Raw genomic sequence first — 14,179 nt, forward strand, 5'->3', positions numbered from 1 at the left:
GGGCCTGGAGGCCAAATGACCTGGCCCAAGCTTTGCCATGTTTCTGTCCCTGTTGGAGTCACTGAACTGATCATAAACCCTTTGCAGCAGTCCCCTGGGACACAGTTTAGTGGGCTGCCTTTATTCTTTGTGCCAGGATGTGTCCACTTTCCAAATGCTGACCTCGACCCTGAGCGTGGGAGTCTGCAATGGCATACCCCTGCCCAATCCTGTCCACCTTCTGATGGGGTCTTCTCAGAAAGTCTCCACTCTCCTGTCCCCCTGACACACGTATATTTTTAAGGATCCCCCCACTGGGGAACGGTTCTGGAATGCGTTCTCAAACCACAGAGTCTCCTGAGTGGGGTCTGGCTTGGTTACTCACTGGGAACTCTTCTACGCTGGAGGGGGCCATGCTCTTCTGGAGAGACCTTTATGGATAAAGAGGGAGGGAGATGCCTGCCTTGCTGGCTGGATTTCTCCTTCCCCAAACTTTTTTTTTTTTTTTTTTTTAAATTCAGAATTATGATCCTACTTGTCACAGAGTCCAAGACCTTTATGGGAACTGGGTTTTATTTTGCCATTTGGCTGTGAAACAGTCAGGATACAGACAGGGAGAAGTAGGATTACTTGGCGGCATCCAACAGACGGCTCCCCGATCACCCCCAGCACCCTGTGGGTGGGCAGACGGCCTCATTCTGGCTTTTCCTAGAAATGAATTGGACTGGAGGGAGGGGGTCATGAGGAAGCTTCTCCCCTTCTTTCCCACCGTCAAACATCTCCTGCTTCATCTTCCAGGGCATCCCAGGCTGGTGTCCTGAAGTGGTCAGAGGACCTGCTCTGAGACTTCAGGCTGACTACAGCCTGACTCGGCTGAGGACCGGGCCCAGGTTCCTCGAAGACAGCCTTGACTACGTTTCAAGGGCAGGTTTCAATGTATCACACGCATGGGAGTTCACCACCTGTTGCAAGGAGAGCCAGATTCTTGAGAGATCACTGGGAGCTGGTCCTAGAGAAAGGCACAGATGTTCAAATGCAGAAGGCCAGGGGAGAGTAAAGAAGCTTTTCCCTTCTTGGAGTGACCACAGAGGCCTGGACCTATTCCCATAGATGCTGTCTGGGACCAGCAGATAACAGACGGAGCACAGGGACCTCGTGCTGGTGAAGGTGGACCTGTTCCAACATACCCAAGGCCACCCAGTGGACAGGAATATCTCCACCGCCTTCTCCAAAATTCCTTGGAGGCATCTATGCACTTACTCCGCCCTTAGTTCAAGATGGCAGCCCCCTGAGCACCTGAGTGCCTGTGGCAGAGTGGTGGGTAAGTTTGGGAGATCTTCTTCTGACCCCCTGAGCAGGCTGGAAGGACTGAGACCAGGAGAAGCTGGAATGACAACAGCTCTAGTCTCTGTTCCAGCAGAGGGCTGGTCTGCTGGCTGTGGATTCCTATTGAAGAATGGCTTTTCTCAAGTGCACATCTCTTGGACTAAAGCAATGTTCTTGTATGGACATTTTTTCTACAACTATAATCACTCAACTTTCCCGGCCACGTGAGAAAGACTTGATTCTTCTTCTCTATCCCCTTCTCTTTTCTTGGGTCTTAAACGCCTGTCTCAGTCTATTTACTAGTTTTGCTTATTTATTTTCATAAAAGTCCAGCCTCCTATATATAATTTTAAAACTCCAGTAGTATAACAAGACAGGAAGAAAAAACAGCAGTCACCTGTCCCATTTGTGCCCTAAATTCTGCTCTCCAGACTCTTTTTTTTGATGCGTACCTCCATATTTCTAAGGATAGGCCTGCAGGTTTCTCCCCAGACTTGTCAATGTCAAATGCCTGACTACTTATACTGGAAGGTTGGGCTGGTGTGCTCCTAACCTATTCCATACCTACACTTCTCCCCTCCTTTCTCCAATATATTTATGTCATTTCTTCTGGTTAAATCAATATTCAATTCTTATTTTATTACAATTACATATGTACTCTTCACTGCTGAGTGAAAAAATACTCTAGGATCACTTATCCATTTTTCTTCTATAAGTCTTTGTTCTTCTAGGAGTTAATAATTATCTCATTTAAAAAATCTGCTTATGGGGCACGGTGGCTCAGTGGGTTAAGCCTCTGACTTTGGCTCAGGTCATGATCTCAAGGTCCTGGGACTGGGCCCTGCATTGGGCTCTCTGCTCAGCAGGGAGTCTGCTTCCTCCTCTCTCTCTCTGCCTGCCTCTCTGCCTACTTGTGATCTCTCTCTCTCTGTCAAATAAATAAATAAAATCTTACAAAAAAATCTGCTTAGTCTATGTCATTATCCTAATAATTCTTCCAAAACTCTCCAGCAAAATTTTAAAAATCCTTCTGAGCACATTTTACCCATGATGAAGCAATCAGATAAACTACTGGGCCCATTTTCCCCAAAGACCTCTCTTCCTGCTCCCGTTGGTCTTCCTTTCTCTTTTTACGGGGCTTCCCTAGCTAGTGAAGGGTCCAGTGCTAGATCTTGTTTCCTGGATATCAACCCTTCCTCCTTCTTGGTTTATGCCCTTGGAGTATCCAAGTCATTTTTTCTAGCTGGATACCATTCTCTTCCAAAGCCAGATCTGGAAGGCTGGACACCCTCGGTTCTACAGTAATCACCACGTGTATGTTGGCCAAAGCAGGTAGGGAGTTTCACCTCTCTAGAGGCAAACCCAGAATCCTAACTCTCAAAAAGGATGTCTCTGGTCTGCAGGATGGGGGAGGTAATTTACTTGGATAGGAGAAAACTGTTATCGGTAGATCAGAAAGATCAGGACCACTGCTACTCATACGTCACCTTCATGCAGAGTGGGAGAATGTGGCCCATTCCTCAAGATAGTTCACATCCATATTAGGGGCAAATTGCTATAAATAATAACTTTGTTAGAGTAAGGCACTTTATTACAACACTGACAGTAGATCAACGTGAATGTAGATGACATTAGCTAGAAAAACTCTCAGCAGAGTGTGACTTACAGTACATTAAACCTCAAGACTTGGGGCGCCTGGGTGGCTCAGTGGGTTAAGCCTCTGCTTTTGGCTCAGGTCATGATCCCAGGGTCCTGGGATCGAGCCCTGCATTGGGCTCTCTGCTCAGTGGGGAGCCTGCTTCCTCCTCTCTCTCTGCCTGCCTCTCTGTCTACTTGTGATCTCTGTCTGTCAAATAAATAAATAAATAAATAATATCTTTAAAGAAAAAAAAGGAAAAAGCCTTCTAGACTTGAAATCAATTAAGATCAACATAGCCTTAATTCTCCAAGCACAATATACCAATTCATTGAGCATTAGCATTTTTTGAAGTATGAACTTGATATTTAAAACAATTTTAATATAAACATGGCCAGCAATATGACAATGGGGGTGCATGCTTCCTTCAAAATGAATAGGTACAATGGGAGGGGAGAAAGAGGAGTTCTCTGGTTGCATACTTCTATATCCTACTTCACTAAGTGAGAGCAGAACAGATGGGTTGAAGATGAGAGAGAGAGGAACAGAAGTGTTCTACAAATGGGAGTACATGCCAACTTGCCTGGTGGATCCAAGCTGACTGATGAGGGGGCTTTAGCAACCCCAAACTCTGGGGAGAAGCTCACTTAGCTCATCTGACAAGGCCTTCACTTGTTCCAGTGACAGCTTCATTGCCCAGAGGGCCAGATGAACAAGGAGAGGGAATTTCCCTCTGGGTTGGATATTGGCCAATAGTGAGAGTCTCTTTGCTAACGTGGGAGTGATGGAAATCCTGGAAGAATGTAGCTTTGACTTTGTAGTAGCAAAATAAGGGAATGTTGGGTGGCATTGAAATGTGCCCTGGGGGATGCCTGGGTGGCTCAGTTGGTCAATCATCTGCCTTCAGCTCAGGTCATGATCCCAGGGTCCTGGGATCAAGCTCTGCATTGGGCTCCCCTGCTCAGCCACAAGTCTGCTTCTCCCTCTCCCTCCACCTCCCACCCCTGCGTGCTCTCTTTCTCTTGCTTTCTTATTCTCCCTCTCTCAAATAAATAAATAAAATCGTAGAAAAAAAAAAAAAAGGGAAAAAGAAGTGTGCCCTGGACTCAAGAAAGCAGATTTCAAAAGGGTGAGAGGATCAACAGGTCAAACAATAAGCCTTTTATAAAAAAAAAAAAATAGGTCATGATGTACTAGAGATTTTAACAAGATAATGTTAATTATCTGCTTTCCAGTAATCCTGATGGGCAAGAAACTGCATACATAGTCGATAGCAGGAAGAACCGGGTTGAAGACAACATTTATAAAAATTAGGACAAGAACAAACAAAGGAAGACACAAACCGGGAAGGGCAATTTCTCTCAGTCATTTGGAAAACTGTTATTGAGTGGTTCCTCTATGCAAGGCTTTTTGCTACATGCTAAGGAGATAGTAACCAAAGACATACCTAAGCTTACAGTCCAGCAGGGAATATAGACATCAAGCAGGTAATTAAAAGTGTGTTGAATCAGCAAACTACAAATAGAGGGGAACTTCCTCAGCTTGACAAATAATATCTATGAAAATCCCACAGCTAACATCATACTTATTGGTAAAAGACCGTTTTCTCCCAAGATCGGGAACACCAAGCAGACAGGGGTATCTGCTTCCTTCACCTTTAGTCGGCATTGTCCTAGAAGTTCTAGCCAAGAAAAGGAGATAAGAAAAATAAAAAAGGCATCCAGATTGGAATGGAAGAAATAAAACTACTTGCAGTTCCACAGATGACATGACTTTGTACTTATAAAATCCTAAGGAACCCCCCAAAACCATTAGAACTAATGAATGAGTTCAGCATGGTGGCAGAATGTGCGATCCATGTATGAAAATCAGTTTTCTTTCTATACATTAGCAATGAAAAATCTAAAAATAAAATTATTTATAGTAACATCAAAAATACGATACGTAGGAATAAATTTAACAAAGAAAGTACAGGACTTCTACATTGAAAACAATAAAACATTGCTGAAAGAAATTAAAGAAGATCTAAAACAATGGAGAGAAATCTCATGTTCATGGATCAAAAAGCTTTAGATTGTGAAGTTGGCAATATTCCCCAAATGGATCTACAGATTTACGTAATTTCTATCAAAATCCCAGCTACCCTTTTTTTCCCCTGCAGAATTTGTAAACCTGTCCTAAAATTCATGTGTAAATGCAGGGAACCCAGAATTACCAAAGCAGTCTTTTTTTTTTAAGATTTATTTATTTATTTATTTGACAGAGAGAGAGAGAGAGAGATCACAAGTAGGTAGAGAAGCAGGCAGAGAGAGGGGGGGAAGCAGGCTCCCTGCTGAGCAGAGAGCCTGATGTGGGGCTCGATCCCAGGACCCTGAGATCATGACCTGAGCTAAAGTCAGAGGCTTAACCCACTGAGCCACCCCAAAGCCGTCTTGAAAAAGAAGACCACTCTGGAAGACTCATACTTTCTGATTTCAAGACTTACTACAAAACTTTATTAATCAGCACAGTGTGGTACTGAAACAAGGACAGACATATAGATCACTGGAACAGAATGGAAAATTCAGAAATAAATCCTTACATCATGCTAAATGAACTTTTGAAAAGGGTGGTAAGACAATAAAATGGGGCAAAGATTAGCCTTTTCAACAAGTGGTGCTGGGATAACTGGATATATACTTTCAAAAGAATGAAGCTGGACTCCTATGTCACACCACATACAAAAATTCCCTCAGAAAGGATCGAAGACCTAAGTGGAAAAGCTAAAGTATAAAACTCTTAGGAGAAAACCACAAGAGAATTATTCATGATCTTGGATGAGGCAATGATTTCTTGTATATAACACTAAAAGTATAAGTGACACAAGAAAAAATAGGTAAATTGGGCTTCAACAAAATTAAAAATTTGTGTTCTATAAATGATATAAGCAAGAAACTTAACAAACAACCTGTAGAATGGAAGAAAATGTTTGCAAATCACATAGGTGAAAAGGAACTTATAACTACAATGAATATTATATACATATATATATATATATTTACAAATATATAAAGAACTCTTTTTTTTTTAAGATTTTATTTATTTATTTGACAGAGAGATCACAAGTAGATGGAGAGGCAGGCAGAGAGAGAGAGAGAGAGAGAGAGAGGGAAGCAGGCTCCCCGCCAAGCAGAGAGCCCAATGCGGGACTCGATCCCAGGACCCTGAGATCATGACCTGAGCCGAAGGCAGCGGCTTAACCCACTGAGCCACCCAGGCGCCCCTATATAAAGAACTCTTACAAGTAGGTAACAAAAAAGTTAAATGAACCAATTTAAAAATATAAAAAGTTAAATAAACCAATTTAAAAATGAACAAAGAACCAGAATAGACATTTCTCCAAAGAAGATAAACAAATGGCCAGTAAGGACTGAAAAGATGTTCACCATCATGAGCAGGGAACTGCAAACCAAACCACAATGAGGTATCAACTTCACACTCTCTAGGATGGCTCTAATAAAAATGTCAGACAATAGTAAGTGTTGACAAGGTTGTGGACAAGTTGGAACTCTCATTCACTGCTGGTGGAAATGCAAAATGGTGCAGGGGCTCTGGAAAACAGTCCCTGAGAATGTTAACATAGAGTTACCAAACGACCCAACAATTCCACTCTTAGGTACACACACAAGTGAAATGAAAACACACATCCATGCAAAAGCCTGTATGCAAACATTCATTGCAGAATTATCCCCAAAAGGCAGGAAGCAGGAACAACCTAAATGAGTGTCCATCAATGGATGAACAGATGAATAAAAGATGGTACATTTACAAAATGAAATGTCATTTGGCACTAAAAAGAAATGAAGTCTTGATTCATACTACCACAGATGAAAGAAACTGGTTACAAAAGACTGAATATTGCATGAGTCCAATTATGTAACCTGTCCGGAATCGGCTGATTTATGGATTCAGAAAGTCGATTAGTGGCTTCCCAGGACTAGAGGGATGGGGCTAACATAGGAAGTGACTACTATTGGGCATGGGTTTCTTTGTGTGGTGACAAAAAATGTCCTAAATTATATTGTGGTGATGGTTGCACAAGCTGTGTGACAATACTGAAAACCACTGAACTCTGTATCTCAAATGGGTAACTCATTATGATGGGTGAATTACATTTCATAAGACCTTAAGAAAATGTAAGGAGTGGGCAACAATAACAATAAAGAATTCTGAATGTTATGATCCGGCCAGTGTGACAGTGAGTAAGTAATATGAGAACCCAATGAGGTTAAGACACAAAGGATCAGGACTTAAGTAACTAACCCCAGGACTGAGCAGACAGTAGGGGCAAAGACCCAAGGTTGGGGAAAGAATGAAACATTGGAGGGAATAAAGGAAATGCTGGTGTGGTGGGAATAGAGGACAGGAAGGAGGAGAGATACGAGGTATGGTTAGGTAAGTGGGCAGTAGGCAGATGGTACATGCCATATTCATGACTTTAGACTTTTCCCAAATAGCAACAGGAAGACATTGAAGGGTTTTAACCTAGGGAGGGCAATGATTGGATGTGAATTTTATTTTATTTTATTTTATTTATTTATTTGACAGATAGAGATCACAAGTAGGCAGAGAGGCAGGCAGAGAGAGAGGAGGAAGCAGGCTCCCCACTGAGCAGAGAGCCCGATGCGGGGCTCGATCCCAGGACTCTGGGATCATGACCTGAGCCAAAGGCAGAGGCTTTAACCCACTGAGTCACCCAGGCACCCCGGATGTGAATTTTAAAAAAGTGTGCTTAGACTGCAGGAAATTGACTTGAGTCAAGTGGGTGGATATAGGAAAATCAGATAGGGAGCCAGTGCAAAGTCAGGGAGAGAGACGGTGTCTGAAAAATCTAAATTGAAGTAGTTTGAAGGGAATGTGGGAGGTGAGGATGTGGAGACAATGAGCTCTTTTATGAAGTTTGGCTGTAAAGGGAGAAGATGGCGTTGTGGCTGGAAGGGAATAGGAGATGGAAGAAATTTAAGAGATAAGCATGTTTCAGTGGGAATTGGATGACACCAGGAATGAGAGAGAGAGAGAGAGAGAGAGAGAGAGAGATTGATTTAATATTGAACACAGAGGAGAGAATTCATTCTATTGGGTCCTTGTGAAGGGGGGAGGTAATGAGATCCAGAACATCCTCAGAGACATATGCCCTCTAGCATAACAGGAGGAAGGTGGGAGATGGTTATAGATGAAAGAGAGTTTGTAGATTTGGAGGCAGAACTTCTTCACCCTCCTGTCTCCAGTTCTGCACAGCAACCCATCTGCCAAGAGTGACTAGATCTACTTTAAGAGTATGATGTCAGAGGACCATGATTAATGAGGAAGACAAGGGAACACTCTTAAGGATGATGATAGACATTAGTGAAAGAGACTGAAGCACACATAACCATACATCTTATATTATACTTTCTTCTTACATAATGTTCAGAACAGGAAGTACAGAAAGATTGGTTAAGAGGGACTTGGGACCCCGTGTAGGTGGAAGGATAATGAGAAAAAGTCCAGTTATTTCAAAAGTTCAAACTTTAGGTCCTGCATGTTGAATTAGCTCGAAGATACAATTGAAGAATCATTCCTGACATTAGAAATCATGCAGATTAGAATAGGAGTTAGGCAGACCGAAAATGGGAAATATTCACATGCCCTATTTTTAGAAAGAAATGAAAGGGGAATTCATGAAAATACAGGTAAGTCTAAGTAACTCTGATCTCTGCCGGGTATGTTAACTTGTGTTCATTAAGAAGCATCAAGGAAATATTTATGCTAAAATATTTCTTTATGGAGAGATTGTCTCTTGATTTCAAGGTACAGAGTTGGGAGATTAAAGAAATGCTGTTTATAAAAATTATAGGGTCCCCAAATATGTTGATCACAGGACAGCTGCCTAGGAGAACTATGTATTTCAAAGGGACATTGGCATATAGACATGGTCACCAGTAGGTTTCAGATGAGAATCATCAGGAATAAGTAAAAAGAGAGGCCTCAGTGAGGCAGCAGAGCTATCTGCAAGGATGTGAAGGTATGGCTTGTCCAGTCTTTTTTCTGCAGTGGTCCAGAGTAGAGCTTGATGCATGGGTGGAAAGTTTGAGGGAAGTAGATTGTTGCCTCTTGATAAAATAATACCTAACACCCAGAAATGTCCAACCATGAGGAGCACAAAATATTGAGCATCCCAGTCCTGGACGATTCCAGCAGACTGTTGGGGCTTCTGCTACAGTAGCATGGGGTATGGGCTATGTATCTCTGGGGTCTATTCCCTGAAAATAAGCATGTAGAAGAAATGCAACATGGGCATTAACTTTTCAGCACACTCACGCTAGATTTACAGATGCTGACGGCTACAGATGTGTGCACAGCTGCAGAGTGAGGCAAGGGAGAGCCGAGGCTGGACCCAGCTCTCCTCTCCCCAGGCTCTGGTCATTTCTGTTGTTCCACACATTAGCCTTTCCTGTGATGAGTGATTGCCTTTCCTCTTTGGAATTTCAAATAAAAAATTCTAGAATGAAACTGGCCTACTCTTTTACACCATATACAAAAATCAACTACAAAAGGATTCAAGACTTGAATGTAAGACCTGAAACCATAAAACTCTTAGAAGAAAACTTTAGGGGTAAGCTCCTTGACATGGATCGTGGCTTGACATGGATAGTGGCAATGATTTTTGGATTTGACACCAAAAGCAAAAGTGACAAAAGAAAAATAATCAACTAAAACTGATAGGCATTTTTTCCGAAGAATGCACACAAATGGCTCACAGGTATATGAAAAGGTGCGGAACATCATTAGTCATCAGGGAAGTACAAATCCAAGCCACAATGAGATACCACCTCACACCTGTTAGAATGGCCATTTTAGAAAAGACAAGAGATAGCATGTGTTGGTGAGGAGGTGAAGAAAAGGGACCCTTTGTGCACTGTTGGTGGGAATGTAAATTGGTGCAGCCACTCTGGAAAGTAATATGGAGTTTCCTCAAAATATTAACAGTAGAACTATCATATGATCCAGAAACTACTTCTGGGTATTTATTGAAAGAAACAAAAGCACTGACTCAAAAAGATATGTGCATCCCATGTTCATTACTTACAACAGCCAAGGCAAGGAAAGAACCTAAGTGTCCATCAGTAAACGGATGGATAATGAGAATGTATTTTATATATGAAGGAATATTACTAAGCCATAGAAAAGGACATCCTTGCCATTTGTGACAACATGGAGGGCCCCTGAGGGCATTATGTAAAGTGAAGTAAATCAGAGAAAGAAAAATACTGTATGATCTTACTTATATGTGGGATCTAAAAACAAAACAAAACTCAGAGATACAGAGAACAGATTGATGGTTGCTGGGAGTGGAGTGTGGGGTGGTAGGCCAAATGGGGGAAGATGGTCCAAAGGTACAAACTTCCAGTTATAAGATAATTAAGTCCTGGGGATAGAATAGACTGCACTATGGCTATAGTTAACAATACTGGATTGTATGTGTATTTGAAAGTTACTGAGAGAGTAAATTACAAAAGTTCTCATCACAAAGGGAAAAAATGTGTCACTGTGTGTGATGGATGTTTCCAAGGCCTTTTGTGGTAATCATCCCATCATTATATTGTACACCTAAAATGAATATATTATTAAATGTCAATCATAGATTAATTAAAAAAATAAATGAATTAATAAATAAGAGTTCAAAATCCCTCACTCATGACTTTCAGGCCACACTCTTTCATCAGTGTCCCCTGGTCATTCCACCCATGGTTTGGATGAAGCCTGCACCATTGGCCTTGAAATTCAGGGGCTCTGGGCAGTTGAGCCTTGGCTTGCACAGATAAGGGCTCTGTAATCTCTAGGCAGGCCCCTCCCAAGGCAAGAGTCTTGTGTGCAGTTCCTAGAGGAGACAAGGAGTTGTGCTAGAAGGAAACGATTCTAGAGCTGCCATGTCTTACCTAGACTCTGGGGTCTTCTCTACTCCTCGCTTCAGTTGTACATGACCAGGTTCATCCACTGAGAAATAAACATCATCATTTTGACATAGCTTAAAACTTGTTTGCTTAATACAGAGCAGGGCAAATGGTACCCCCTTCCTTGAAAGACCTCAGTCTAGTCTCATCAAAACTTTCCAGCTAATTCCAACCCAGCAGGGGGTCTGAAGCCCTCATCGCAACCTATCTTTTGCTACTCCCCGAGGAGCTAGGCAGTGAGAGGGATAGCTGAGGTTGACCAGCTGGCTAGGCCAGGAGGCTCTCTTTAAAGCTCACGGGGAGTAAGTTTAATGCACAGTGAGCTAGCAGGTGTTTCTCAGTTCCCTCTTGGATTTATGACGCCCACATAATCCTCTGCTTTATTAAGCTATTGGAAAAAAATAAAATCTGTCTGCCAAGATCCTAAAGCAGCCTTGGCAGCCCGTAATATATAAAGGTAGTAATTGGAGGCAGCCAGGCCAGCAGCTTGGCTGGCCTTTGACAGACCAGCCAATATCCTCAGGGAGAAAAATGTCCCCTGGAATCAGGAGAAGAGAGGTGGCCTGGGACTGTGCCCCGAGTCTGGGAAGGGAAGGCACCTCACCTCCATTTCTGTCAGGTACAGTCCTTTCCCATCCTTGGAGAGGTTCTGGAAAGTCTCTAAAGAGGAGGAGAGGAATCAGGATAGGTCAAGGGAGATAAAAGCAAATATGGCGACTCTATGTAAAGCACTTTCTCTCTCTCCTTCCTTGTCTCTTCCCAGCCAACTCCACCCCTGAGGGACAGCTCTCTGTGACCGCTCCAGCCCACACACGCCTCTCCCTCTTCTCATGCCCTTGCACTCTTCACCCTTCCACACATGGCTGAGGGGATGTGTGGGCCTGTCTTATAAAGTATTCTATGGGCACCCTTTGGAGAACCTCCCTTGTCCAACAGAGAATTCTCTGGAGGTTTATGCCTCACCCTTCTCTCTTATGCTCCCAGGGCTCTGGTCTCTCAGTCTTCCTTAACTGCCTGGCTCAGAGCTGTGGGATTTACAGTGGTGCGCCATGCCAGTGATGGGATAAAGATCAGGATGAGGCCAGATGCCACTTCTACCCCAAACACAACTCTTGAGCTATATTATGGCTTGGGGTTTCACATAGGATTTTCTTGAAAAATAAAGGGCGGGGTGGCTCTAAGAAGTGTCCAAATATCTGACCTACATAGTACAATTTCTGGAGCTTTGGGGAAGCCCCCCCCCCCCAATCTATCACTTGTACGTTAATCCCTTCAGCAGAGACCGCATTCATTGCAAGACTATAGTGTAGGTTTAAGCTATAAACAACATGGAGAGGGGACACAGTGAATTAAATGAACCTTGTTCCTGAAATAGGCACTAAATAGGGTGGTGAGGAAATGAGAGCCTGGGATAGGGGACTATCCTGGACAGAAAGAGTACAGAAGGGACGCAGGGGACGCAGACGGGGTCTACCATTACGCAGGCTAATGTTGGCTCTGCGTCATGGAGCAAGGGCTCCTCATGCAAGACTCCAGCCCATGCAAGACTCTGTTACGGAGGCCTGGCCTAGGCCTGGGGCAAGAGTGCATTCCTGATCCTCTACAATGTTTCTTGGTCACTATGATGGTCTCCAGGATGTCGCCCAGGTGACACTTACTTGCCATGGCTTCCAGCCGCAACAGGAGGCAGACCAGGCTAGGAAAGCTGACCCTGCCACTGTTGTCACCATACCGGAGGGTCATGAGGTCCAGCAGCTCGTTGCTGACGGAGATCCCTGCAAGGAAGCCTGGACCGCGGGGTGGGTTAGTGAGTGGGAGGAGGCTGGAGCAGGTCCCGTCCTCTCACATGCAAAGTCTAAGAAGCCACCCGGGGTGGTGACCTTCCACCACTGTTTCCTATTCTGTCTGGCTCAGAGGCCAGTTCACTTCAGTTCGTGTTTTTGCTAATTCTCCAGTTGCCCCCTTCTTGGCTGCTGGGCCCTGGTGACATTATTCTGGAGTTTGGCCAGAGACCAATTCCAGAGACTCAAAGCAGGAGTTTGCTCCCAGCCCTGCCTCCATCAGGCCTCTCTCTTGATCGGTGACCTTGTGAAACCACCTTGTTCCCTGACCCCATGACTGCCTGTGGGTCTCAGGTGTGAACACTCCTAGTGTGAGCAAATGTGGTCCCTAGAAGTGGGAGATTCCGTCCTAAGTTGGTGGAGCAGGAAAGAGGCTGGTCCTTTGGGAGGAGACCACAGTCAGAAGGTGGCCACAGGTGGGCAAGACACAGGCACCTTGCTCTTTTTGGGCCTGGTTGTCTTGTATGTCTAATTATGAGCTCCGGGAGGCACCAACCCCATAGCAGACAGCAGCAAACTGGCAAACGGCTGTGCCTATAAGCTTTTGGGGGGCAGGAGAACCTTGCAAGCCAAACCATCCATCAATGGGGTGAGCCTGGCGGCCCGTTCTCCAGCATTAATAAAATAGGAATTCAAATGCCATTAGACCTTTTGCTCCCCAGCTCGCCATATGCAGAAATCACCCTCTTTTCTTACGGTACCTCCACTGCCCCATTCAGTTATCTGCTTGGTCCCTGAAGATGTTTTAGTTGGATCCCAGCCATTTCTATCTGTCTGCCTTTTCTTATTCTGGTGTCACCAGTGTGGTCTCTTATAAAATTTCATTTTTTTCTGTAGCTATCCAGGCGTTCTCTAAGTGCGGTCCCCAGACGAAGAGCTTCGGCCCTACGTAGAAACCTCTTAGAACTACAGATTCTTGAGCTCTACCCAAGCCCTCCTGGATCAGAAGTTTTGGATGAGGGATGAGGTGTTTTCACAAGCTGTGCTTGAACAAACTTCCAGGGAATTCCAGTGCCCACTCAAGTTTGAGAACCACTGCTCTCAGGCAGGAAGAATTAAGGGGAGGACAGGTGCTAAGGACAGGTGCTAAGGACAGATGCTTCTCCCTGCTCTCCAGGCTAGGGCCCCAAGGGAGGGAGAGCATTTACCTGGGGGAAACTGAGCTTACATTTTCTCAAGGAAGGCGGCAATTTTCTGACTTAACCTTTTTGTGATCCATTTCCCCCACTGGGACAGGGCAGATCACGACTCCTGATCACAGGGCAGTGGAGACAATCAAGTGAGAAGACAGGAGTGCAAGTTCTCCCTGAACCCCGAAGCTCTTAGGCAGCCTATGGTGTATCCTTGTCATCATCCGAGGATTGAAAGCTCGGACTGAAAGCTCTGGCCTTCTTGAAGCAGACAGATTTCACTTAACTCCAACC

At 44.1% G+C, this 14,179-nt stretch overlaps 1 protein-coding gene across 1 annotated transcript in view; it reads right to left on the reverse strand.

The window, feature by feature from the left end:
* Positions 1-544: 544 nt before the first annotated feature.
* CAPN13 (calpain 13) overlaps positions 545-14,179 on the reverse strand; it is an 80,355-nt gene continuing 66,720 nt past the window's right edge. The window contains exons 20-23 of the mRNA XM_047747148.1: positions 12,573-12,701; positions 11,519-11,574; positions 10,900-10,957; positions 545-988 (exon numbers count right to left, since the gene is read on the reverse strand). Of these exons, the coding sequence (XP_047603104.1) occupies positions 10,931-10,957; positions 11,519-11,574; positions 12,573-12,701 (212 nt within the window). The 3' untranslated portion in view covers positions 545-988; positions 10,900-10,930. The remainder of the gene's footprint in view (positions 989-10,899; positions 10,958-11,518; positions 11,575-12,572; positions 12,702-14,179) is intronic.

Source organism: Lutra lutra, chromosome 9, assembly GCF_902655055.1.
Source record: "Lutra lutra chromosome 9, mLutLut1.2, whole genome shotgun sequence".
Classification (NCBI taxonomy): domain Eukaryota; kingdom Metazoa; phylum Chordata; class Mammalia; order Carnivora; family Mustelidae; genus Lutra; species Lutra lutra.